General features: G+C 48.3%; 1 protein-coding gene across 1 annotated transcript in view; it reads left to right on the top strand.

The window, feature by feature from the left end:
- Nucleotides 1-27,525, top strand: part of LOC139453035 (GTP-binding protein Rit2-like) — an 81,920-nt gene that overhangs the window by 49,641 nt on the left and 4,754 nt on the right. The window contains exon 2 of the mRNA XM_071234662.1: nt 12,908-12,993. Coding sequence (XP_071090763.1) covers nt 12,908-12,993 — 86 coding nt within the window. The remainder of the gene's footprint in view (nt 1-12,907; nt 12,994-27,525) is intronic.

Genomic DNA, 27,525 nt, shown 5'->3' on the forward strand with positions numbered 1-27,525 from the left:
TGAGTTATTTTGCAATTCACTGTTCTCATTTGGAGCCAAACGGTCTGTAATATCTTTACCCGTTACCTTCCTGGCGAAATAACCCCACAAGTCATGTGGACAAGGATTCCGACTTCGGATGAGAAGGTCTGTGGTTCGAATCCCATGACGGGACACGGGCCGCTACATATACACACTGGGGGCGGTCGGGTAGCCTAGTGGTTAAAGCGTTCGCTCGTCACGCCGAAGACCCGGGTTCGAATCCCGACATGGGTACAATGTGTGAAGCCCATTTCTGGTGTCCCCCGCCGTGATATTGCTGGAATATTGCTAAAAGCGGCGTAAAACCAAACTCACTCACTCACTCACTCACTATACACACTGATAAGACGTGCTACCTCTGCGGCAGACGCGACACGGTACAGGCAACTCAGTCTTTATAGAGGTTATAACTGCATCACATCTCTCAGACCAAAATATCTCCAACATCAGCAGCCCGATCGTCGACTATAGAATGATGGTGATGGACAATCAGCTGATGGAAAGAGAAACATCAATGTTATCGGGGTTATTAAGTATAAACGCTCCCACGGATGTAATATTAGTAATGGGACGACAGTGAGTAACAGACAGTTCCTTTTTAAATACGGACCACTCATTACTAAACAGCCGTAATGCACAAAAAGCAGGCTACTCTTTAGTGCTCAGTAAAGCAGATCCTGGATGAGTGGGATTGAGACGGCGACCAGATGTCATTAATGAGCGAGCTATTCACAACCGTCAGATGAGGCGACTCAGTGCTTGATTAACAACATGTTTTGATGGAGAGACTGGCTTCTGGGTGTTAACAACAACATCACGACCAATATAAAGATAGACAGTCTCATGTAAACACTGGCCAAACAACATTATTAGATGCAATCGTTCTGTCTCGAGTTATATCTATTATATTTTATTCAACTTGGCTTCACATTTAAGTTGACGGATTTGTCACTATTGAAGTTTGATGATGTAAAACGATGAGACATGATCACATGGCAAACAGACAGTCCGTCATGTGAGACCTGGAGGGAATCATAAACACACACCCGTCCTTTACCCAAAGTACAACGCCACATGACTGTTGCCATGGATACAAGCACCTCCGTCCTTTACCCAAAGTACAACGCCACATGACTGTTGCCATGGATACAAGCATGTCCGTCCTTTACCCATAGTACAACGCCACATGACTGTTGCCATGGATACAAGCACCTCCGTCCTTTACCCAAAGTACAACGCCACATGACTGTTGTCATGGATACAAGCACCTCCGTCCTTTACCCAAAGTACAACGCCACATGACTGTTGTCAAGGACACAAGCACCTCCGTCCTTTACCCAAAGTACAACGCCACATGACTGTTGTCATGGATACAAGCACCTCCGTCCTTTACCTAAAGTACAACGCAACATGACTGTTGTCATGGAAACAAGCACCTCCGTCCTTTACCTAAAATACAACGCCACATGACTGTTGTCATGGATACAAGCACCTCCGTCCTTTACCCAAAGAACAACGCCACATGACTGTTGTCATGGATACAAGCACCTCCGTCCTTTACCTAAAGTACAACGCCACATGACTGTTGTCATGGATACAAGCACCCCCGTCCTTTATTAAACACCACAACGTCATGGCGATCTGGATCAGTATCAGTTAAGATGTAAAATGTAGATCTAAGTCGGCCACTCACAGAGGCTTACTGTTGTCTCATGTGAACGAGTAAATAACAGTAGCTGATAGCTCAGGGGGTTTGATATGAACGCTGTCATGTCAGATGTGATACGCCGACGTTATGTCAGATGTGATACGCCGACGTCATATCAGATGTGACACGCCGAAGTCATGTCAGATGTGATACGCCGACGTTATGTCAGCTGTGATACGCCGACGTTATGTCAGATGTGATACGCCTACGTCAGGTCAGATGTGATACGCCTACGTCATGTCAGATGTGATACGCCCACGCCATGTCAGCTATGATATGCCAACGTTATGTCGTATGTGATACGCCAACGTTATGTCAGATGTGATACGCCGATGCAATGTCAGCTATGATACGCCAACGTTATGTCAGATGTGATACGCCAACGTTATGTCAGATGTGAAACGCCGATGCCATGTCAGATGTGATACGCCGACGCCATGTCAGATGTGATACGCCTACGTCATGTCAGATGTGATACGCCTACGTCATGTCAGATGTGATATACGCCGACGCCATGTCAGATGTGATACGCAGACGTCATATCAGATGTGATACGCCTACGTCATGTCAGATGTGATACGCCTACGTCATGTCAGATGTGATACGCAGACGTTTTGTCAGATGTGATACGCAGACGTTTTGTCAGAGGTTATTGGCTGTGTGGTTGTGTCTGCATCAAAGCATTGCGTCAGTTATTAGGTGACCTTGGACCGGCCCCTGAGTGAGTCTCCAGCTATAACCCCCAACCATACACTAACGAAGGCACTCCTTTGTATTATTCACATTATAACGACGTTGTATGAACATCACTCTGTTCATGTTGATATGTTTACACGTAGGATAGCCAATATCGGCTATTTTCAACTGTCAACCACTTTATTGAGGATCAATAGTTGAACGAAGGGAGATTGTGTCTACAAATTGTCAAAGACCATCGACCATCACCATGTGGAGCTTACCGGGTTCATTCAAAACTAGGACCAGAGGACAATGAAACGGAAAGAGATCGTGATACCACGTACTGGCGTGGGAGATGTCAGGCAAGAGACAGGAAGACACACTTCTTTGCCCTTGGATTACTGGAGACGCTCCAGGCAGTCATGCTACAGGCGGCGTACTAGTTATATCCCACTCTAGGTTTGACACACGATCAGCGTTGTTTTATCGACTGTTAATTTACCACAGTCGACCACAATCTTCAAAAATCTCTCATTCTGGATCCGTATGCTCTGCCTATCAGTTGGACTTGTGTTTCTTCTGTATAAGAGACAGTGGACATAATAATGGGACGTACGTTAGTTGTGTATTGTAGACAATAGACATGACAATTCGGAACTTTTGTGTGTTGTGTATAATAACCACTTTGGTATGGTGCTGACAAACCTGAAAACATAATCGGGTCGAAACGGGGATCCAATCCGCAGACATAGGATTCTGAAGTGCCAAAGGGACGTAACTCTCCGCTGCGAATTGCGGCGTCTCAGACAAAGAACTAAACACAACACAGGAATTGTGTTATCAGATCACACTACATCTTTTATTAGTCTAATTGTGTTTCAAGCCTTTTGATTACTGGAGAAGTCGATAGCCAAGTCATCACATGTGCAATAATTTGCTGAGCAGAGTTGCGTCCCTTTAGCGTGTCAGGATCCCCTGATCATGGTTCGAACCCAACATTCGGATTGATGTTGAACTGTGGTCTGTCAGAAAAATACCCACGCTGGAGTGTTTAGCTAAAGTGGTAAACGTTACTATATTTATTTACCCTGGAAATTTAGCTGACACGATCATCACATAAACACTGGCGACAACCCACCTCAATCACTCACTCACGTGGTTACAAACTGTTCACAGTGTCACGCATTGCTGCGTGTAATCTTCCTCCTGTGTCGACCCAGCCGGGAGAGAAGAACGGTGATCGTAGCAGGAAGTGGAAGGTCGGTGTACCGCTATATCATTTAAAGGTAACCATAGCGCCCCCTAGGAATCCCTCTCTCAACGTTATGTCAAGGCTCACATCAAGCGATGAATTCGAAAATATGATTAAACCTGATGTCTCCCACACAGGATAATAATTAATGTGATTAACCCACACACCCCCCCCCCCCTTTTAACAGATAAGATTTGCCCACGAGGACAGAGCTGGATAGTCGATACTAACGCTATAACCGGGTAAGCTGATGATGGCAGAGTGTGGATATCAATACCGGTGGTGATATTTCAAGCTGTCAAGTATAATGGTATGGCGGAAGATGAACAGTGCGATACCCATGAAGGGTTGGATGCGCCGATATGTGACGATGTCACCAGATGAAGATAAAGAAGATGAGTGATAAGCAGTACATTGATCAGGGCCACCCTACATCTGTATCCAACACGTCAATAATGGCTGAGTGTAGAGTAAGTGAGTGGGTTGGGTTGTTTGGACTCTCGATTATGAATTGCAAGTGAACTCCGTGGCGTCAACTGCTTCAGGAGACATTGCAGGCAGTCACGTGACGGACGGGGCTGTTCTGTGTTCAGATAACGTCAGATCTACAGTGGAAGGCGTGTTGTGCTTCACCAGCTACTCAGAAAGCACTCTTGTAATTTGGTTTTGTATAGTTTTTAATATGTTAGTTGTAACAGTTGAGTTAAATGATGAGAAGATATGACTAAACACAGGCGAGTACAGCGGCACAAGTATAACGGCATCAAATTGGAATTAATCCAAACCTCAAACAGAGGTTTATCAGTGTTGTGAGTGAGTGAGTGAGTGAGTGAGTGAGTGGGTGGGTGGGTGGGTGAGTGAGTGAGTGAGTGAGTGAGTGAGTGAGTGAGTGAGTGAGTGAGTGGGTGGGTGGGTGGGTGGGTGAGTGAGTGAGTGAGTGGGTGGGTGGGTGGGTGAGTGGGTGAGTGAGTGGGTGGGTGGGTGAGTGAGTGGATGGGTGGGTGGGTGGGTGAGTGAGTGAGTGAGTGACTGAGTGAGTGGGTGGGTGGGTGGGTGGGTGGTTGGGTGAGTGAGTGAGTGAGTGGGTGGGTGAGTGAGTGAGTGAGTGGGTGGGTGGGTGGGTGGGTGGGTGAGTGAGTGAGTGACTGAGTGACTGAGTGAGTGAGTGACAGAGTGAGTGAGTGGGTGGGTGGGTGAGTGAGTGAGTGAGTAAGTGGGTGGGTGGGTGAGTGAGTGAGTGAGTGAGTGAGTGAGTGAGTGACAGAGTGAGTGAGTGAGTGAGTGACTGACTGAGTGACTGAGTGACTGAGTGAGTGAGTGAGTGGGTGGGTGGGTGGGTGAGTGAGTGAGTGAGTGAGTGGGTTTGGGTGAGTGAGTGACCGGCCACGGTGTGGCGGTGTATGGAAAGATGGACACAATCAATAATGATTCCCAGCGTCTCTTTCTCTGCACTCCATCGCGTGTCCTTTACAGACTCTCGACCCATCAGAAAAAAATTACTTATTGATTTCGATGAATATTTGTTTTCAAGTCACGCTCCGACTTGTTTATGTGCTGTTGAAGGATTATATGGAATTTTTGCGACAGAATTTACTTTCGGAAAAGACGTTCAAAAATAATAAAACTTGGCAAAACACACATTCAGCATTCCACTCAAGGTAATGGGTATAGAGAAATGTTTTGTCGTTATTGGACAATACATGTCCTGTGTAGAAAACAGATCGATAGGGTTTATTGACGCTCCTGCCCAGGAACATATTTCCATGTGTTAAAGCAACTTGAGGTTACGTATGTGTTAATTGCACGGCGCCAGGGACTTTATTTGCTTTTGGTTTGGGAAAGTTTGGGGATAGTAATAGTTGGAAAAATGTAACCAAACTTTTAAAACAAAACACGAATCTCATTTGAATATAATCTTAGTTCTCGCTATCGCGAAACAAAGACCATTAGGGGCGCAGTAAAACACTGCAGGGAGAATAAACCACAAGGGGCGCAGTAAAACACTGCAGGGAGAATAAACCACAAGGGGCGCAGTAAAACACTGCAGGGAGAATAAACCATAAGGGGCGCAGTAAAACACTGCAGGGAGAATAAACCATAAGGGGCGCAGTAAAACACTGCAGGGAGAATAAACCATTAAAGGGCGCAGTAAAACAATGCAGGGAGAATAAACCACAAGGGGCGCAGTAAAACACTGCAGGGTGAATAAACCATTAGGGGCGCAGTTAAACACTGCAGGGAGAAAAAACCATGAGGGCGCAGTAAAACACTGCAGGGAGTAAAAACCACAAGGGGCGCAGTAAAACACTGCAGGGAGAATAAACCATGAGGGTGCAGTAAAACACTGCAGGGAGAATAAACCACGAGGGGCGCAGTAAAACACTGCAGGGAGAATAAACCACGAGGGGCGCAGTAAAACACTGCAGAGAGAATAAACCATGAGGGCGCAGTGAAACACTGCAGAGAGAATAAACCATGAGGGCGCAGTAAAACACTGCAGAGAGAATAAACCATGAGGGTGCAGTAAAACACTGCAGAGAGAATAAACCATGAGGGCGCAGTAAATCACTGCAGAGAGAATAAACCATGAGGGCGCAGTAAAACACTGCAGAGAGAATAAACCATGAGGGTGCAGTAAAACACTGCAGAGAGAATAAACATGAGGGCGCAGTAAAACACTGCAGAGAGAATAAACCATGAGGGTGCAGTAAAACACTGCAGAGAGAATAAACCATGAGGGTGCAGTAAAACACTGCATGGAGAATAAACCACGAGGGGCGCAGTAAAACACTGCAGGGAGAATAAACCATGAGGAGATAAACAACGACAACGAGTCGTGTATTTCTTTTATGAGATATCAACATCACATACGGCGTATTAAAGGATGGTGATGTACAGGCTTTAAACATATTCACCCACATTTGAATATGATGACTACCTGAATAAAACCAGTTTACGAACAGACGGGTTAAGTTGGTACTGGGGATTATGGCGGTAGTCTTACTCATATTTCATTGAAGTGATAGAATATATTTTAGTGATAAGTAATGGTTGTTGAGTTTACCTTATGCAGATTTAAATAATTAGACATAACCAACATTTATGTTATATTACAAACTTTTAGTTAACTTAATATAACACTTTAAACAACACAAAACAGAGATTATAGCCATTTAACTCACCTTATTTAAGATTACATCTTTATGCTTTGCTGGTCTGAGCAATTCTGTCAGTTCATGTGCTGAGCGAGTATGCAGTGTAATCAAAGCATGCAGTGTTAGGTGTTAGCTTGGCCCATCACCGTATAAAGCTGGCCATGGGGCAATTAGTAGGTTATACAGGGCAGGTCCACTTTGCATTCGTCACCACTCGCCCCTTTCCGTAACCTGCAAGAAGACTCGTCCCCCTGTCGATGAATGTTATGTGCGAAATTACGACAAACCAATCAGAAAGCGCGTTTGATTTCAAGTTGTTCATCAAAGAATCCCTCAGAACTAATTTTTGATTTTACATATGTCTTGCATCTAAAAATATACTCAAGACACAGTTAAATGTGTTCAATCATTCTGTATAATTCCGCATGTCCAGATTTGCTTTAAGTTGCATCTGAAATATATATAATATAGGGGGAAATATATGTGAACCATTACGCAACGAGTTGACAATTGTTTTAGGTATGGCCGTTTGCGCTAAGACGGAACCCGGTCGCAAAAATGGCTATGAGATGGGCACGAGTCGCTATTCGGCTTGTCACTGTGCAAACATAATACTAGTTTTCGTCTCATAATACGTTTGTTTTCTACTGTTATATCACAGTAAGATTTAAAATGAAATGTGCCAAAGTCTCCTGATTCTGACAGTACAACAGGCAAGTTACAATTTGTTCCACCATGTGCGCTTTATGACTGTAAAGGTACTTGCATCCAAAGGCAGGTATGTTTCCACATCCTCTGGATCAAAGTTATCTGGTGATTCACTACAGCAGCAGTAACATATGTAAGTGGTGTCAGCGGCTTGTGTTGGTTTGCCAGACTACACTTCTATTATGGATGTGGATGCGGTTCAAATTCCCCCTTGCGTCTGCCCATGCAGACCTACTCTGTACAACACAACATGTGTATTCCAGAAGTGACCTGCTTGGCACCTAACGGAATATTTATGGAAATGAATAGGTTATAGTGAATGCATCCTTTACGACACCGTGACACGGATGTATAGATGCAATCGCGGGTACCACTGATATGTTAGAAACGTTCCTCATCCTCATCCTGTGCCACCCGTGAAGATCTGGGGTAGATTAGGTCTTCAGCAACCCATGCTTGCCGTGAAGATTCGGGATAGATTAGGTCTTCAGCAACCCATGCTTGCCGTAAAGGCGACTACGCCGCACTCAGCAACATTCCAGCTGTAGGACGGCGGTCAGTAAATAATCGAGTCTGGACCAGATAATCCAGTGATTGACATCATGAGCATCGATCCACCTATTCGGGATACGATGACATCCACCATCCAGCGAGCCTGACTTCCCGGGGCCTGATCCCGTTAGTCGCCTCTTAAAACAAGCCTGACACGTATCCGCGCGTCTGACACTCAACTCTGTTGGTTTGGGCGAATCACGGTCGGATCCAATGATTCCCCGGTTGTAACCTATAGAGGCCCCAAGAGTAATGTTACGTGGCTAAGGCTATTGACATATTTTCATTGGGCAATTAATTTGCACTGTTCTTTGCCGTGGTCAATATTTGCAGAGGTCGGCAACAGTTTTGTGTAATTGCGGGTCACTGCAGGGAATGTTTGCCTTGGCTGACTCCGCCGCACGGGCTCCCCGGGGCGCGGTTCAGTCATGATGGAGGGATATAGGAGTACCACGACTCAGTGTAACGATCGTGAGTCTACTGTCACAAGATTGCCTCCTGTTACACGTGGAGACGGGTATATTCATTGGTCGACATGTACGGGTATTTGTTCTGGCTGACGAAGATGTTAGCACTGCGGCGTCGGTACAGGAGGCTGTCGTCAACAGCTGAACACACTCATTGCTTCTCAGGCTATTATCGCCAATCTTCAGCTGCGGCTCTCAGGGAGTCCGCGACCTTCACGTAGAAACTGCAGGGGTTGTCTCCCCTATGACGTGACACGATTCGGAGATCCAAGAGAATAAATAATTAGAGCAAATTCCATGTAATTGATTGATATTTGTCAGTGTTTGCATCTGTGTGTCGACACAGACGATCGGGGTGCCGTTGTTAAGACAACCTTAGCGCTACGACTGTCGTAAGTCTATATTACGGTATCGGAGTAACGATCACCTAAGCGTTAGGATCGCTTTGTGCAACGGCATCCAGGACTCCATGGCTTTAACAGTGACAGTCATGGTAGTAGTTTAAGCTCGCTTTGTGAACCGGGTCCAAGGCTCTGTGATATCACCTGGAGCAGGGCACGTGTGTCTATCTACACATCTGGAGCAGGGCAGGTGTGTCTATCTACATCTGGAGCAGGGCACGTGTGTCTATCTACACATCTGGAGCAGGGCACGTGTGTCTATCTACACACCTGGAGCAGGGCACGTGTGTCTATCTACACCTGGAGCAGGGCACGTGTGTCTATCTACACACCTGGAGCAGGGCACGTGTGTCTATCTACACATCTGGAGCAGGGCACGTGTGTCTATCTACACCTGGAGCAGGGCACGTGTGTCTATCTACACATCTGGAGCAGGGCACGTGTGTCTATCTACACCTGGAACAGGGCACGTGTGTCTATCTACACACCTGGAGCACGGCACGAGCGTCTATCTACACCTGGAGCAGGGCTCATGTGTCTATCTACACCTGGAACAGGGCACGTGTGTCTATCTACACCTGGAGCACGGCACGTGTGTCTATCTACACCTGGAACAGGGCACGTGTATCAGCATCTTTATACCCGGAGCTATTTGATAATTGTTGTGGCATTTTTTACGTGACGCCCATTTGATTATAGCAGTGTATTCACTTTTAACAGTTAGATTCTTCGTATTTTTAGTCCTGCTCCGTGACCTACTTTAAACAAGCACCTCCTCACAATCCTTTCATCATACAGTTCGTAATTACCCAGAGAAGAAAACATCACTGAGCCGACAATATGTCGAGCTTTCAACATTTCGTCCAGTTTGAAGCAAGTCGGTGTACAGAGTATTACCCTGTGCTGTCTGCCTCATTGTCCGTCCTTCCAATGAACGTTCGGCATCCCGCTATAAGAGCTGTCTTTGAAGAGCAATCAGTGTTTACACGCGTCTAAATCTCATCACCTTCCGGGCGCTGTTGGGGGATATTGGCTAAATATCCGTATTTCCTCCTGTCGAAAGACCAGAATACATTAATTATTTGCTGTTATCAGACCTAAACGTGCTGGACTTAGTAGCTGAGGTTGGATTATTGTGGCGCTTCAGCCTGAATCCATTGGTGTCAAATAACGACATTCCCCATGGCAGTCTGCAGGCTAGGGTCTGAGTAATTTCTATACAACTTGCATGTTGTGTGTGTGAAATGTTTTGAATGTTATCTGGTTTTCGCTTTTTCGTGTACTGGTGCTAAGGCACTCCTGGACATAATGGCATGAGCTACCAAAAGATTTCATCTTGTATTGAGTTTATTAAGTGCGACATGGCTTTGTGCTGTTTTTATTCTTTCAGTGCGATTTTTCGGTAGAGCAGAGACCAAACAGTATAAAGCCATGCCAGTTCTGACATCATGGAAGCTACAGCTTCTAAACGCCACTTAAACATTTCAGGACATTATCTTTTAAAGCCTCCACATGGGCAGGCGTAGCCTCCAGCCTCATGTGGGCCGAGTCTTACTGGGGCTACACGCCACATTTCCCGAACACATTAGCTGTTAAATACGATGGGAATGCGCTTTTAATGGTGTTTGATATTTCACAAAGCTGCCGTGGACGTTTTAGGTGATAATGACCGTCTGTTGACCGTAATGGTCACCAGGCGGTGATTAAGACACGTTATGACAGGCGCCGTTGACCGTCGTTATTAGTTTTAAATACACAGTGGACGAAGGTGGGAAACAATAGTCCTCGTGTACAAACTCACTGGAGATTGGGAGAGAAGACATTTTAGAAATTGGATCGAATGTTGGATCATTTTCATCACCAACATGAGTTATCTCCCCTGAGTGTGTGATTGTTCTGCACAATGACCAACTGTATTCTCGTGTAACCAACATGTATCTCTGTAACAAATGATATATTTCGGTTAACGCTTACTTAGTAAAGTGCAGATTCTAGTACTTTTTAGGGTTGCGTCCCATCCGGGACTCGAACACACACACACACCGAGTGAGGCCCCTAATCGCCAGCACACAAAGTCACCGAGGCCAAAAGAAGTACTACAATCTGTGCTTTACTAAGAAAATGTAATCCCAAATGTGACATTTGTTACATTTGACAACCATCTGAATGTCATTGTGTATTCATGAGTTACCTCCCCTGAGTGTGTGATTGTCCTGCACAAGGACCCGCGTGGGGCCCGAGTAATGCCACCATGAGTTATCTCCCCTGAGTGTGTGATTGTCCCGCAAAAGGACCCGCGTGGGGCCCGAGTAATGCCACCATGAGTTATCTCCCCTGTGTGTGTATGATTGTCCTGCACAAGGACCCGCGTGGGGCCCGAGTAATGCCACCATGAGTTATCTCCCCTGAGTGTGTGATTGTCCTGCAGAAGGACCCGAGTGGGGCCCGAGTAATGCCACCATGAGTTATCTCCCCTGAGTGTGTGATTGGCCTGCACAAGGACCCGCCTGGGTCCAGAGTAATGCCACCATGAGTTATCTCCCCTGAGTGTGTGATTGTCCTGCACAAGGACCCGAGTGGGGCCCGAGTAATGCCACCATGAGTTATCTCCCCTGAGTGTGTGATTGTCCTGCACAAGGACCCGCGTGGGGCCCGAGTAATGCCACCATGAGTTATCTCCCCTGAGTTTGTGATTGTCCTGCACAAGGGCCCGAGTGGGGCCCGAGTAATGCCACCATGAGTTATCTCCCCTGAGTTTGTGATTGTCCTGCACAAGGACCCGCGTGGGGCCCGAGTAATGCCACCATGAGTTATCTCCCCTGAGTTTGTCATTGTCCTGCACAAGGACCCGTGTGGGGCCCGAGTAATGCCACCATGAGTTATCTCCCCTGAGTGTGTGATTGTCCTGCACAAGGACCCGCGTGGGGCCCGAGTAATGCCACCATGAGTTATCTCCCCTGAGTTTGTGATTGTCCTGCACAAGGACCAGCGTGGGGCCCGAGTTATGCCACCATGAGTTATCTCCCCTGAGTGTGTGATTGTCCTGCACAAGGACCCGAGTGGGGCCCGAGTAATGCCACCATGAGTTATCTCCCCTGAGTGTGTGATTGGCCTGCACAAGGACCCGCGTGGGGCCCGAGTAATGCCACCATGAGTTATCTCCCCTGAGTGTGTGATTGTCCTGCACAAGGACCCGAGTGGGGCCCGAGTTATGCCACCATGAGTTATCTCCCCTGAGTGTGTGATTGTCCTGCACAAGGACCCGAGTGGGGCCCGAGTAATGCCACCATGAGTTATCTCCCCTGAGTGTGTGATTGTCCTGCACAAGGACCCGCGTGGGGCCCGAGTAATGCCACCATGAGTTATCTCCCCTGAGTGTGTGATTGTCCTGCACAAGGACCCGAGTGGGGCCCGAGTAATGCCACCATGAGTTATCTCCCCTGAGTGTGTGATTGTCCTGCACAAGGACCCGCGTGGGGCCCGAGTAATGCCACCATGAGTTATCTCCCCTGAGTTTGTGATTGTCCTGCACAAGGACCCGAGTGGGGCCCGAGTAATGCCACCATGAGTTATCTCCCCTGAGTGTGTGATTGTCCTGCACAAGGACCCGCGTGGGGCCCGAGTAATGCCACCATGAGTTATCTCCCCTGAGTGTGTGATTGTCCTGCACAAGGACCCGCGTGGGGCCCGAGTAATGCCACCATGAGTTATCTCCCCTGAGTTTGTGATTGTCCTGCACAAGGACCAGCGTGGGGCCCGAGTTATGCCACCATGAGTTATCTCCCCTGAGTGTGGGGCCCGAGTAATGTCCTCATGTTTCCGCCGTTGTGTAGGAGCTTATGATAGTGATGCATGCATGATGCTGATAAAAGCCCTTATATATTAAACAAACATCAACACAGATCTCACGATTGACTAAAAGCACAAGATACATTGTACTTGACATGCACCTGTTGTATTTTCAGATGGAGAGAGAGAAAGAATAGTGTCAGTGTTACTGGACGGAGAAGAATCCACAATAGACTTTCTAGACCCTGACTCGGATGAAACAGTAAGTACAGTCTACAATCACTTGCGTACACCAAGTACAGACCACCAACACTTGCGTACAGTACGTACAGACCACCAACACTTGCGTATAGTGAGTACAGACTACCAACACTTGCGTACAGTACGTACAGACCACCAACACTTGCGTATAGTGAGTACAGACTACCAACACTTGCGTACAGTACATACAGACCACCAACAAATGCGTACAGTACATACAGACCTCCAACACTTGCGTACAGTACGTACAGACCACCAACACTTGCGTATAGTGAGTACAGACTACCAACACTTGCGTACAGTACGTACAGACTACCAACACTTGCGTACAGTTCATACAGACCACCAACACATGCGTACAGTACATACAGACCACCAACACTTGCGTATAGTGAGTACAGACTACCAACACTTGCGTACAGTACGTACAGACTACCAACACTTGCGTACAGTTCGTACATACTAGATTGACCAGTCGTCTGAGTTGCGTCCGTTGGGCACCCCAAAAACCTTTGATTGTGGGTTCGAATTCCGGTTCGCCCCGTTTCTAGGTTTGTCAGCACCATACCCGTGCACTTGGGGTTCACTGAAGTGGTCAATGTCATCACTTCATCACTTCGGGCTTTGCTGCCATATTCAGCTGCCACGCCGTGTTATAACTGGAATACTGGCATACGGACCGAAGGAAGACCTTAATACACATTAACCTATGAAACTAAAGTAATAAATAAAAATAGAAATACATTTTATTATTTACATGTCATTTTTTCAGTCATTAAATGTATAGAGATGTCAGATTACATCAGCACTATCAGAAGTTAACATTTTTCAAAATCTCGTTTAACACTCGTCACTAGAGCTAGTAGAAAACATGTAATACTGGCTACAAGGTATAGGTGATGGTAGAATGATGATCACCTAACTGGGCGCCACACCGCAGACACTTGCGCTAGTCCCTTTCTGATGTTGCTCTTGACCTCTCCACTGATACCAGTCAGATTTAAGCCTGATATTTCTCAACTGGTTGTCGATATTTGTAGTTCCCTAGTTTAGAACCTTGGTTTTGTTTTTGTTTTAGAAATTTTGGCTCTTCATGTTTGACTGGGGGGACAAGTAGCCAAGTCGTCTAAGGCGTCATAACTCGCTGTCTTGAGTTGCGTCCCTTGGGCACCACAGAAACCTATGCCGGTTCGAATCCCGGTTCACCAGGATTATGTTTGTAGGTTTGTCAGCACCATACCCGTGCTCGTGGTAAACGTCTGAGCCCTGCATCACTAGTACTTCAGGCTTTCCTCTCACTTTAACCCAACTCACTCACTCATATTTTGTCTCCGTTTTACAAATAATGGTATTTGGATTTCTTGCATTATCTCTGGTAACAATCACATCAAGCCTGTCAAGCTTGTCATCACTATATTACACTGGCCCATCACGAACGTAAGATGGTGTCTGTCTTGTCATCACTATATTACTCTGGTACATCACGAACTTAAGATGGTGTCTGTCTTGTCATCACTATATTACTCTGGTACATCACGAACTTAAGATGGTGTCTGTCGTGTCATCACTATATTACTCTGGTGCATCACGAACATGAGATGGTGTCTGTCGTGTCATCACTATATTACTCTGGTGCATCACGAACTTAAGATGGTGTCTGTCTTGTCATCACTATATCACTCTGGTGCATCACGAACTTAAGATGGTATCTGTCTTGTCATTACTATATTACTCTGGTGCATCACGAACTTAAGATGGTGTCTGTCTTGTCATCACTATATCACTCTGGTACATCACGAACTTAAGATGGTGTCTGTCGTGTCATCACTATATTACTCTGGTGCATCACGAACTTAAGATGGTGTCTGTCGTGTCATCACTATATTACTCTGGTGCATCACGAACTTAAGATGCTGTCTGTCTTCTCATCACTATATCACTCTGGTGCATCACGAACTTAAGATGGTGTCTGTCGTGTCATCACCATATCACTCTGGTGCGCCACGAACTTAAGATGGTGTCCGTCTTCTCATCACTATATTACTCTGGTACATCACGAACTTTAGATGGTGTCTGTCTTGTCATCACTATATTGCTCTGGTGCATCACGAACTTAAGATGGCGTCTGTCTTGTCATCACTATATCACTCTGGTGCATCACGAACTTAAGATGGTGTATGTCTTGTCATCACTATATTACTCTGGTGCATCACGAACTTAAGATGCTGTATGTCTTGTCATCACTATATTACTCTGGTGCATCACGAACTTAAGATGGTGTCTGTCTTGTCATCACTATATTACTCTGGTGCATCACGAACTTAAGATGGTGTCTGTCTTGTCATCACTATATTACTCTGGTGCATCACGAACTTAAGATGGTGTCTGTCTTGTCATCACTATATTACTCTGGTGCATAACGGACATGAGATGCTGTCTGTCTTGTCATCACTATATTACTCTGGTGCATCACGAACTTAAGATGGTGTCTGTCTTGTCATCACTATATTACTCTGGTGCATCACGAACTTAAGATGGTGTCTGTCGTGTCATCACTATATTGCTCTGGTGCATCACGAACTTAAGATGGTGTCTGTCTTGTCATCACTATATCACTCTGGTGCATCACGAACTTAAGATGGTGTATGTCTTGTCATCACTATATTACTCTGGTACATCACGAACTTAAGATGGTGTCTGTCTTCTCATCACTATATTACTCTGGTGCATCACGAATTTAAGATGGTGTATGTCTTGTCATCACTATATTACTCTGGTGCATCACGAACTTAAGATGGTGTCTGTCTTGTCATCACTATATTACTCTGGTGCATAACGGACATGAGATGCTGTCTGTCTTGTCATCACTATATTACTCTGGTGCATCACGAACTTAAGATGGTGTCTGTCTTGTCATCACTATATTACTCTGGTGCATCACGAACTTAAGATGGTGTCTGTCGTGTCATCACTATATTGCTCTGGTGCATCACGAACTTAAGATGGTGTCTGTCTTGTCATCACTATATCACTCTGGTGCATCACGAACTTAAGATGGTGTATGTCTTGTCATCACTATATTACTCTGGTACATCACGAACTTAAGATGGTGTCTGTCTTCTCATCACTATATTACTCTGGTGCATCACGAACTTAAGATGGTGTCTGTCTTGTCATCACTATATTACTCTGGTGCATCACGAACTTAAGATGGTGTCTGTCTTGTCATCACTATATCACTCTGGTGCATCACAAACTTAAGATGGTGTCTGTCGTGTCATCACTATATCACTCTGGTGCATCACGAACATGAGATGGTCTGATCAATAATTTGTTCCGTCAAAATATAATAGAAGAAATAAATTACATTTATAACACATCCGACAAGCCCCAGTAAGCCGTAAAGAGTGAATCACTGTGGTCAGCCAGGCAGGGTAGTTCTCACACAGCAGATTGACAAGTTAAAAAGACCTTTTAAGACTCGTCCCATATTTCCTCATTTGGCATCACATGTTGCCTCCAACGCACAACCACAACCACAACCACGTCTTGATGGCAGTGTGACTCCCACCACACAGTCCTGCCTATGCCAATGTAATAGCAAGGACATTTACCAGAAACACTTGGATGGAAATTATGTTTTGTCTCAATAGATCAACCCAGGCATTAAATGATCTGCTGCCACAGAGACCCATGCTGCCGAGGTGGCACCGGGTTTACCGAAGTTCAACCACTGGAATCGATGATGTGTCAGGGAATGACAAAAAGATACTGTTTACTCGAGAATTTGGCCAGTTGAGACTCACCAGCTGCCTGGGGGCAGATATAATACATCGCTAACTGCAATCTGGGGGCGAGGACACGAGGAGGTGGTTGATGGATATCGAATCAGCCTTGGCTGAAAGCAAGATACAAACCTCACACGACACACCTAAACATGTCAAAGCTGTTAATTGGTGAATAGCTGCAACATCGCTGTTGCGGCGTTAAGCATTTATCACTGAATCACTTGTAGGTTCCTTGTGTACACTGTAATTTAACAACATAGGGAGAATCGGGTATCATATGTCGAGATTGCCTTTTTGTTTTCTTCTTGGGGATACAAGATACACACAAAGCAAAAAGTTAAGCACACCCTAATATATTCCATTATTGTTTGGTCCCAATATTTGTAACATTCATGAATGATATAATTCCGGGAAGAATTTTTTTTCTCGAGATGATGTAATCAGTCATGCGTGACGAAAGCTCACGTACCATGCATGGTATGCCCGTGCAGCATGCTACCCTCGAGTATCTTTAAAAGCTGTATATCCAAACGTTAAAACTGCTTTCTTAAGCTCGGTTTTAAACAGTTATTCCATGACATTGTGTGACCATGCCACGAAGGCGATTATAAAACGCCACAAGATAGCAAATAATCGGCATGCATAAAGCAGGAATGTCTTGTAATGCCATTGGTCGGAATTTGGGGTATCATCTCACTGTCGTAAGCCATCTTGTCGAGAAACAGGTTTCTACAGTACCGTCCCAGATCCGGAAGATCTCCTGTGACGACACATCGCGAAGACAGAGACCTTCTTCGTCTCATACGCCGAGAACCCTTTTTAACAAGTACTCGTCTGAGACAGATGTGGTTGCCCAATTATAAGGAACCGACTGAAAGCAGCAGGACTGAGTGCTAGACGAGTCATAAAGCGTCCCTTGTTGAGAGATCACCACAAAGCTGCTCGTTTAGCATGGTGTATTGCGCGACAGCACTTGAATCTGAGAACTTGGAGACGGATCCACTGGTCAGACGAAAGTCGCTTCCTGCTCCAAGTCACTGATGGAAGAACGAGAGTTTGGAAGCACCGGAACACGACCTACACCCCCAGGAACATTGAACCGACTGTTGCATACGGCGGGGGCTTGGTAATGGTGAGGGTGTCTCTCTCATGATTGCAGGTTGGATTTGGTCACCATACGGGGCAACTTAACAGGAGCTCCGTACATCCGGGACGTTTTGAGGCCAGTCGTTGTTCCTCAATTTGACAGCCACCCTCTTGCTACTCGACCTCAGTACATGGATGACAATGCCAGGCCTCATCGTTCGCATGCAGTCGTTGATTACATGAGGGCCAATGCAATAACGATTCTACCCTGGCCAGCAATGAGCCAAGATTTGAACCCCCTTGGACATGTTTGGGATATTCTGGGGCGGCGCATACAGGCACGAGATCCTCCTGTACAAGATTTATGCCAATTGTGAGCAGCATTGCATCAGGAGTGGTTGTTGAACAAATGAACAAATCCAACGTCTGACTGGAGGCATGAGAAGTAGGGTGGAATGCGTCATCCGGACACGTGGCTGTATACCCGCTACTGATCTGTTCACGTGTCATGTCAAGTTGAGACATTAAGGAACATTTTCACATGAAACATCAAACGTAACTCGTTTCCTTAACCCAGCAGCTCCATACTTTTTTTAGGTATTGTCTAAGATCAAAAACAGTACCTGTGTTACCATGGTGTTTTTGTCAGTATATTTCAATCACAACTCACCAATATCTTATTTATTTGTTATCAAATGTTTGTTCTATCCGATGACATTGGTATCGCCCAGCTCCTGTGGTCAGCCATCCCATGCCATGATTTGTGCCATTTGTCATGGTTCAGAAATAGGGGTGTGCTTATCTTTAGGTATATAAGAATATTACAATGTCATAACAAGTCATAGCAAGATTGTGACTGTGACGTGGAGTGACTGTGAAATGACGGCTAATAACTGACTGTAGCGTGACGGCGACGATGTGACCATTACGTGACGGAGATGTGACTAACGTAACAACCAGGATGTGACTGTAACGTTACGGAGAGGATGTGACTTATGTGACGAACAGGATGTGACTGTAACGTGACGGAGAGGATGTGACTTGTGTGACGAACAGGATGTGACTGTAACATGACGGAGAGGATGTGACTTATGTGACGAACAGGATGTGACTGTAACGTGACGGAGAGGATGTGACTTATGTGACGAACAGGATGTGACTGTAACGTGACGGAGAGGATGTGACTTATGTGACGAACAGGATGTGACTGTAACGTGACGGGGAGGATGTGACTGTAACGTGACGGAGAGGATGTGACTAACGTAACAACCAGGATGTGACTGTAACGTGACAGAGAGGATGTGACTAACGTAACAACCAGGATGTGACTGTAACGTGACGGAGAGGATGTGACTTATGTGACGAACAGGATGTGACTGTAACGTGACGGAGAGGATGTGACTTGTGTGACGAACAGGATGTGACTGTAACGTGACGGAGAGGATGTGACTTGTGTGACGAACAGGATGTGACTGTAACGTGACGGAGAGGATGTGACTTATGTGACGAACAGGATGTGACTGTAACGTGACGGGGAGGATGTGACTGTAACATGACGGAGAGGATGTGACTAACGTAACAACCAGGATGTGACTGTAACGTGACGGAGATGTGACTAACGTAACAACCAGGATGTGACTGTAACGTGACAGAGAGGATGTGACTTATGTGACGAACAGGATGTGACTGTAACGTGACGGAGAGGATGTGACTTGTGTGACGAACAGGATGTGACTGTAACGTGACGGAGAGGATGTGACTTATGTGACGAACAGGATGTGACTGTAACGTGACGGAGAGGATGTGACTTATGTGACGAACAGGATGTGACTGTAACGTGACGGAGAGGATGTGACTAACGTGACGAACATGACGTGACTGTAACGTGAAGGAGAGGATGTGACTTATGTGACGAACAGGATGTGACTGTAACGTGACGGGGAGGATGTGACTGTAACATGACGGAGAGGATGTGACTAACGTAACAACCAGGATATGACTGTAACGTGACGGAGAGGATGTGACTAACGTGACGAACAGGACGTGACTGTAACGTGAAGGAGAGGATGTGACTAACGTAACAACCAGGATGTGACTGTAACGTGAAGGAGAAGATGTGACTTATGTGACGGCTGTGAAATGACGGCTAATAACTGACTGTAGCGTGACGGCCACGATGTGACCATTACGTGAAGGAGATGTGACTAACGTAACAACCAGGATGTGACTGTAACGTTACGGAGAGGATGTGACCTGTGTGACGAACAGGATGTGACTGTAACGTGACGGAGAGGATGTGACTTATGTGACGAACAGGATGTGACTGTAACGTGACGGAGAGGATGTGACTTATGTGACGAACAGGATATGACTGTAACGTGACGGGGAGGATGTGACTGTAACATGACGGAGAGGATGTGACTAACGTAACAACCAGGATGTGACTGTAACGTGACGGAGAGGATGTGACTAACGTGACGAACAGGACGTGACTGTAACATGACGGAGAGGATGTGACTAACGTAACAACCAGGATGTGATTGTAACGTGACGGAGAGGATGTGACTAACGTGACGAACAGGATGTGACTGTAACGTGACGAACAGGATGTGACTGTAACGTGACGGAGAGGATGTGACTAACGTGACGAACAGGATGTGACTGTAACGTGACGATATTATGTGACTGTAACGTGACGAACAGGATGTGACTGTATCGGGATGGACAGAATGTGATCTGTAACTGTGACTTAAGACGATGGCGAGGACATGATGGACACGTTACTACTAGGAGGCGACTGTAACATAATGACCATTACATGGAGGCCACGTTACTACTAGGAGGTGACTGTAACATAATGGCCACGTTACTATCAGAAAGTGACTGTAATATGATGACCAGGACATGATGGCCACGTTACTATCAGAAAGTCACTGTAACATGATGGCCACGTTACTACCAGAAAGTGACTGTAATATGATGACCAGGACATGATGGCCACGTTACTATCAGAAAGTAACTGTAACATGATGGCCACGTTACTTCCAGAAAGTGACTGTAATATGATGACAAGGACATGATGGCCACGTAACTACCAGGAAGTAACTGTAACATGATGGCCACGTTACTTCCAGAAAGTGACTGTAACATGATGGCCACGTTACTTCCAGAAAGTGACTGTAACATGATGACCACGTTACTTCCAGAATCATACGAGTACGCTACGAGTGTGTTACGAGCCCCATAGGAGTCCAATAGGAGTCTAACAGGAGCCCCTTTACTTTAGCGTGACGGCCATGAACATTCGTCACTAGTCGCCTCTTTCCGTCACCTGCAAGAAGACTCGGGCTCCTATCGATGAATGATATGTGCGACAAACCAGTCTGAATGTGCGTATGACTTCAAGTACTTCGGGTCAAAATATCCGTCGGGAATATTTTTTTATTTATTTTACATACATCTTGCATCTAGAAACATACACAAGAAACAGTTAAACATATTCAATCACACTGTATAATACCGTGAATCTGGATGTGTTTTAATAGCATCTGGAATATATATGAAATGGGGGAAATATACGTAAATAATTACGCTAAGAGTTGACAATTCTTTAAGCTTTGCCCGTTTGCGCTTAAGACGAAACCCAGTCGCAAAAATGGCATCTAGTGGGGCACGAGTCGCTACGCGGCATGTCCCGGAATAAAGCGAGCTGGTCACGAATGGGCCAGGAAGTGACTGTAACGTGACGGATAGAAAGTGACCCTAACGTTGTAACCTGACGTCCACAAGATGTCTTATGACATATGATGTTTGATGCAATGATTAGTTTGTAGATGTGTGCACTTCCAAGCAGAGACATTAGCCTTTGGAACACGAGCATCAGTCATGGTCACCTATATGTCACGACGTTGGAAATATAACTTATTTAACAATCTGACATTTAATAAATCATTTCACAAAAGTAATATGCGTCTAGAAATATCCACCTTGAAGCCAGAAACACTATAATCCCTTGAGGTATTGTGCAAGATATATCTCCACGAGTGCGTTCCTATAGCAACACATTGTGTTACAGCGAGAATATTCGAAGCACAAATATCTGCCCGTGGCACTGAAAGGCTTCAAGAATGATTCATCACCATCACCGACCCCCCCCCCCCCCCCCCCCCCCCCCCGCCAGACTGTCACAGTTACCACATCCCACCCCGCCAGACTGTCACAAGCACCCCATACCACCCCGCCAGACTGTCACAGACACCCCATCCCACCCCGCCAGACTGTCACAGACACCCCATACCACCCCGCCAGACCGTCACAGACAAGCGATCCCACTCCGCAAGACTGTCACAGACACCACATCCCACCCCGCCAGACTGTCAGAGACACCCCATACCACCCCGCCAGACTGTCACAGACAAGCGATCCCACTCCGCAAGACTGTCACAGACACCACATCCCACCCCGCCAGACTGTCACAGACACCTGATCCCACCCAACCACACTGTCACAGACACCCCATCCCACCCCGCCAGACTGTCACAGACACCCCATCCCACCCCGCCAGACTGTCACAGACACCCCATACCACCCCCGCCAGACTGTCACAGACAAGCGATCCCACCCCGCAAGACTGTCACAGACACCCCATACCACCCCGCCAGACTGTCACAGACACCCAATCCCACCCCGCCAGACTGTCACAGACACCTGATCCCACCCCGCCTGACTCTCACAGACACCCCATACCACCCCGCCAGAGTGTCACAGACACCCAATCTCACCCCTCCAACCTGTCACAGACACCCCATCCCACCCCGCCAGACTGTCACAGACACCCCATCCCACCCCGCCAGACTGGCACAGACACCCCCTTCAGACTGTCACAGACACCCCACACCAGACTGTCACAGACACCCCCACACAGACTGTCACAGATACCCCACACCAGACTGTCACAGACACCCCCACACAGATTGTCACAGATACCCCACACCAGACTGTCACAGACACCCCATCCCAGACTGTCAAAGATACCCCACCCCAGACTGTCACAGATACCCCCTCCAGACTGTCACAGACACCCCACCCCAGACTGTCAGACACCCCACCCCAGACTGTCACAGACACCCCACCCCAGACTGTCACAGACGCCCCACCCCAGACTGTCACAGATACCCCACACCAGACTGTCACAGACACCCCACCCCAGACTGTCACAGATACCCCACACCAGACTGTCACAGACACCCCCACACAGACTGTCACAGATACCCCACACCAGACTGTCACAGACACCCCACCCCAGACTGTCACAGATACCCCCTCCAGACTGTCACAGACACCCCACCCCAGACTGTCACATACACCCCATACCAGACTGTCACAGACACCCCATACCAGACTGTCACAGACACCCCTTCCCAGACTGTCACAGACACCCCACCCCAGACTGTCACAGATACCCCTTCCCAGACTGTCACAGACACCCCACACAGACTGCCACAGATACCCCATCCCAGACTGTCTCAGATACTCCATCCCAAACTGTCAAAGATACCCCATCCCAGACTGTCACAGACACCCCACCCCAGACTGTCACAGACACCCCATCCCAGACTGTCACAGATACCCCCTCCCAGACTGTCACAGACACCCTCTTGAGACTGTCACAGACACCCCCTCCAGACTGTCACAGACACCCCATCCCAGACTGTCACAGAACCCCACCCCAGACTGTCACAGACACCCCACACAGACTGTCACGGATACCCCACCCCAGACTGTCACAGACACCCCACCCCAGACTGTCACAGACACCCAACCCCAGATTGTCACTGACACTCCACACCAGACTGTCACAGACACCCCACCCCAGACTGTCAGAGACACCCCCTCCCCAGACTGTCAGAGACACCCCTTCCAGATTGTCAATGACACCCCACTCCAGACTGTCACAGACATTCCTTCAGACTGTCACAGACACCCCCTCGAGACTGTCACAGACACTCCACCCCAGACTGTCACATACCCCTTCAGACTCACAGACACCCCACACAGACTGTCACAGACACCCCACCCCAGACTGTCACAGACACCCCCTCCAGACTGTCACAGACACCCCACCCCAGACTGTCACAGACACCCCACCCCAGTCACAGACACCCCACCCCAGACTGTCACAGACACTCCCTTCAGATTGTCACAGACACCCCACCCCAGACTGTCACAGACACCCCATCCCAGACTGGCACAGATACCCCACACCAGACTGTCACAGACACCCCCTCCAGACTGTCACTGACACCCCACCCCAGACTGTCACAGATACCCCCTTCAGACTGTCACAGACACCCCCTCCAGACTGTCACAGACACTCCACCCCAGACTGTCACAGACACCCCATACCAGACTGTCACAGACACCCCACACCAGACTGTCATAGACACCCCACCCCAGACTGTCACAGATACCCCATCCCAGACTGTCAAAGATACCCCATCCCAGACTGTCACAGACACCCCACACAGACTGTCACAGAACCCCACCCCAGACTGTCACAGATACCCCACACCAGACTGTCACAGACACCCCACCCCAGACTGTCACAGATACCCCCTCCAGACTGTCACAGACACCCCACCCCAGACTGTCACATACACCCCACCCCAGACTGTCACAGACACCCCATACCAGACTGTCACAGACACCCCACACAGACTGTCACAGACACCCCACCCCAGACTGTCACAGATACCCCTTCCCAGACTGTCACAGACACTCCACACAGACTGCCACAGATACCCCATCACAGACTGTCAAAGATACCCCATCCCAGACTGTCACAGACACCCCACACAGACTGTCACAGAACCCCACACAGACTGTCACAGATACCCCACACCAGACTGTCATAGACACCCCACCCCAGACTGTCACAGATACCCCCTCCAGACTGTCACAGACACCCCACCCCAGACTGTCACATACACCCCACCCCAGACTGTCACAGACACCCCATACCAGACTGTCACAGACACCCCACACAGACTGTCACAGACACCCCACCCCAGACTGTCACAGATACCCCTTCCCAGACTGTCACAGACACCCCACACAGACTGCCACAGATACCCCATCCCAGACTGTCACAGATACCCCATCCCAAACTGTCAAAGATACCCCATCCCAGACTGTCACAGACACCCCACCCCAGACTGTCACAGACACCCCATCCAAGACTGTCACCCCACACAGACTGTCACAGATACCCCACCCCAGACTGTCACAGATACCCCATCCCAGACTGTCAAAGATACCCCATCCCAGACTGTCACAGAAACCCCACACAGACTGTCACAGAACCCCACCCCAGACTGTCACAGACACCCCATCCCAGACTGTCATAGACACCCCACACAGACTGTCACGGATACCCCACCCCAGACTGTCACAGACACCCCACCCCAGACTGTCACAGACACCCAACCCCAGATTGTCACTGACACTCCACACCAGACTGTCACAGACACCCCCCCGCCAGACTGTCACAGTTACCACATCCCACCCCGCCAGACTGTCACAAGCACCCCATACCACCCCGCCAGACTGTCACAGACACCCCATCCCACCCCGCCAGACTGTCACAGACACCCCATACCACCCCGCCAGACCGTCACAGACAAGCGATCCCACTCCGCAAGACTGTCACAGACACCACATCCCACCCCGCCAGACTGTCAGAGACACCCCATACCACCCCGCCAGACTGTCACAGACAAGCGATCCCACTCCGCAAGACTGTCACAGACACCACATCCCACCCCGCCAGACTGTCACAGACACCTGATCCCACCCAACCACACTGTCACAGACACCCCATCCCACCCCGCCAGACTGTCACAGACACCCCATCCCACCCCGCCAGACTGTCACAGACACCCCATACCACCCCGCCAGACTGTCACAGACAAGCGATCCCACCCCGCAAGACTGTCACAGACACCCCATACCACCCCGCCAGACTGTCACAGACACCCAATCCCACCCCGCCAGACTGTCACAGACACCTGATCCCACCCCGCCTGACTCTCACAGACACCCCATACCACCCCGCCAGAGTGTCACAGACACCCAATCTCACCCCTCCAACCTGTCACAGACACCCCATCCCACCCCGCCAGACTGTCACAGACACCCCATCCCACCCCGCCAGACTGGCACAGACACCCCCTTCAGACTGTCACAGACACCCCACACCAGACTGTCACAGACACCCCCACACAGACTGTCACAGATACCCCACACCAGACTGTCACAGACACCCCCACACAGATTGTCACAGATACCCCACACCAGACTGTCACAGACACCCCATCCCAGACTGTCAAAGATACCCCACCCCAGACTGTCACAGATACCCCCTCCAGACTGTCACAGACACCCCACCCCAGACTGTCAGACACCCCACCCCAGACTGTCACAGACACCCCACCCCAGACTGTCACAGACGCCCCACCCCAGACTGTCACAGATACCCCACACCAGACTGTCACAGACACCCCACCCCAGACTGTCACAGATACCCCACACCAGACTGTCACAGACACCCCCACACAGACTGTCACAGATACCCCACACCAGACTGTCACAGACACCCCACCCCAGACTGTCACAGATACCCCCTCCAGACTGTCACAGACACCCCACCCCAGACTGTCACATACACCCCATACCAGACTGTCACAGACACCCCATACCAGACTGTCACAGACACCCCTTCCCAGACTGTCACAGACACCCCACCCCAGACTGTCACAGATACCCCTTCCCAGACTGTCACAGACACCCCACACAGACTGCCACAGATACCCCATCCCAGACTGTCTCAGATACTCCATCCCAAACTGTCAAAGATACCCCATCCCAGACTGTCACAGACACCCCACCCCAGACTGTCACAGACACCCCATCCCAGACTGTCACAGATACCCCCTCCCAGACTGTCACAGACACCCTCTTGAGACTGTCACAGACACCCCCTCCAGACTGTCACAGACACCCCATCCCAGACTGTCACAGACACCCCATCCCAGACTGTCACAGACACCCCACACAGACTGTCACAGATACCCCACCCCAGACTGTCACAGATACCCCATCCCAGACTGTCAAAGATACCCCATCCCAGACTGTCACAGACACCCCACCCCAGACTGTCACAGAACCCCACCCCAGACTGTCACAGACACCCCACACAGACTGTCACGGATACCCCACCCCAGACTGTCACAGACACCCCACCCCAGACTGTCACAGACACCCAACCCCAGATTGTCACTGACACTCCACACCAGACTGTCACAGACACCCCACCCCAGACTGTCAGAGACACCCCCTCCCCAGACTGTCAGAGACACCCCTTCCAGATTGTCAATGACACCCCACTCCAGACTGTCACAGACATTCCTTCAGACTGTCACAGACACCCCCTCGAGACTGTCACAGACACTCCACCCCAGACTGTCACATACCCCTTCAGACTCACAGACACCCCACACAGACTGTCACAGACACCCCACCCCAGACTGTCACAGACACCCCCTCCAGACTGTCACAGACACCCAACCCCAGACTGTCACAGACACCCCACCCCAGTCACA

Source organism: Haliotis cracherodii, unplaced genomic scaffold (genome assembly GCF_022045235.1).
Source record: "Haliotis cracherodii isolate W230 unplaced genomic scaffold, xgHalCrac1.p SCAF_10, whole genome shotgun sequence".
Taxonomy (NCBI): domain Eukaryota; kingdom Metazoa; phylum Mollusca; class Gastropoda; order Lepetellida; family Haliotidae; genus Haliotis; species Haliotis cracherodii.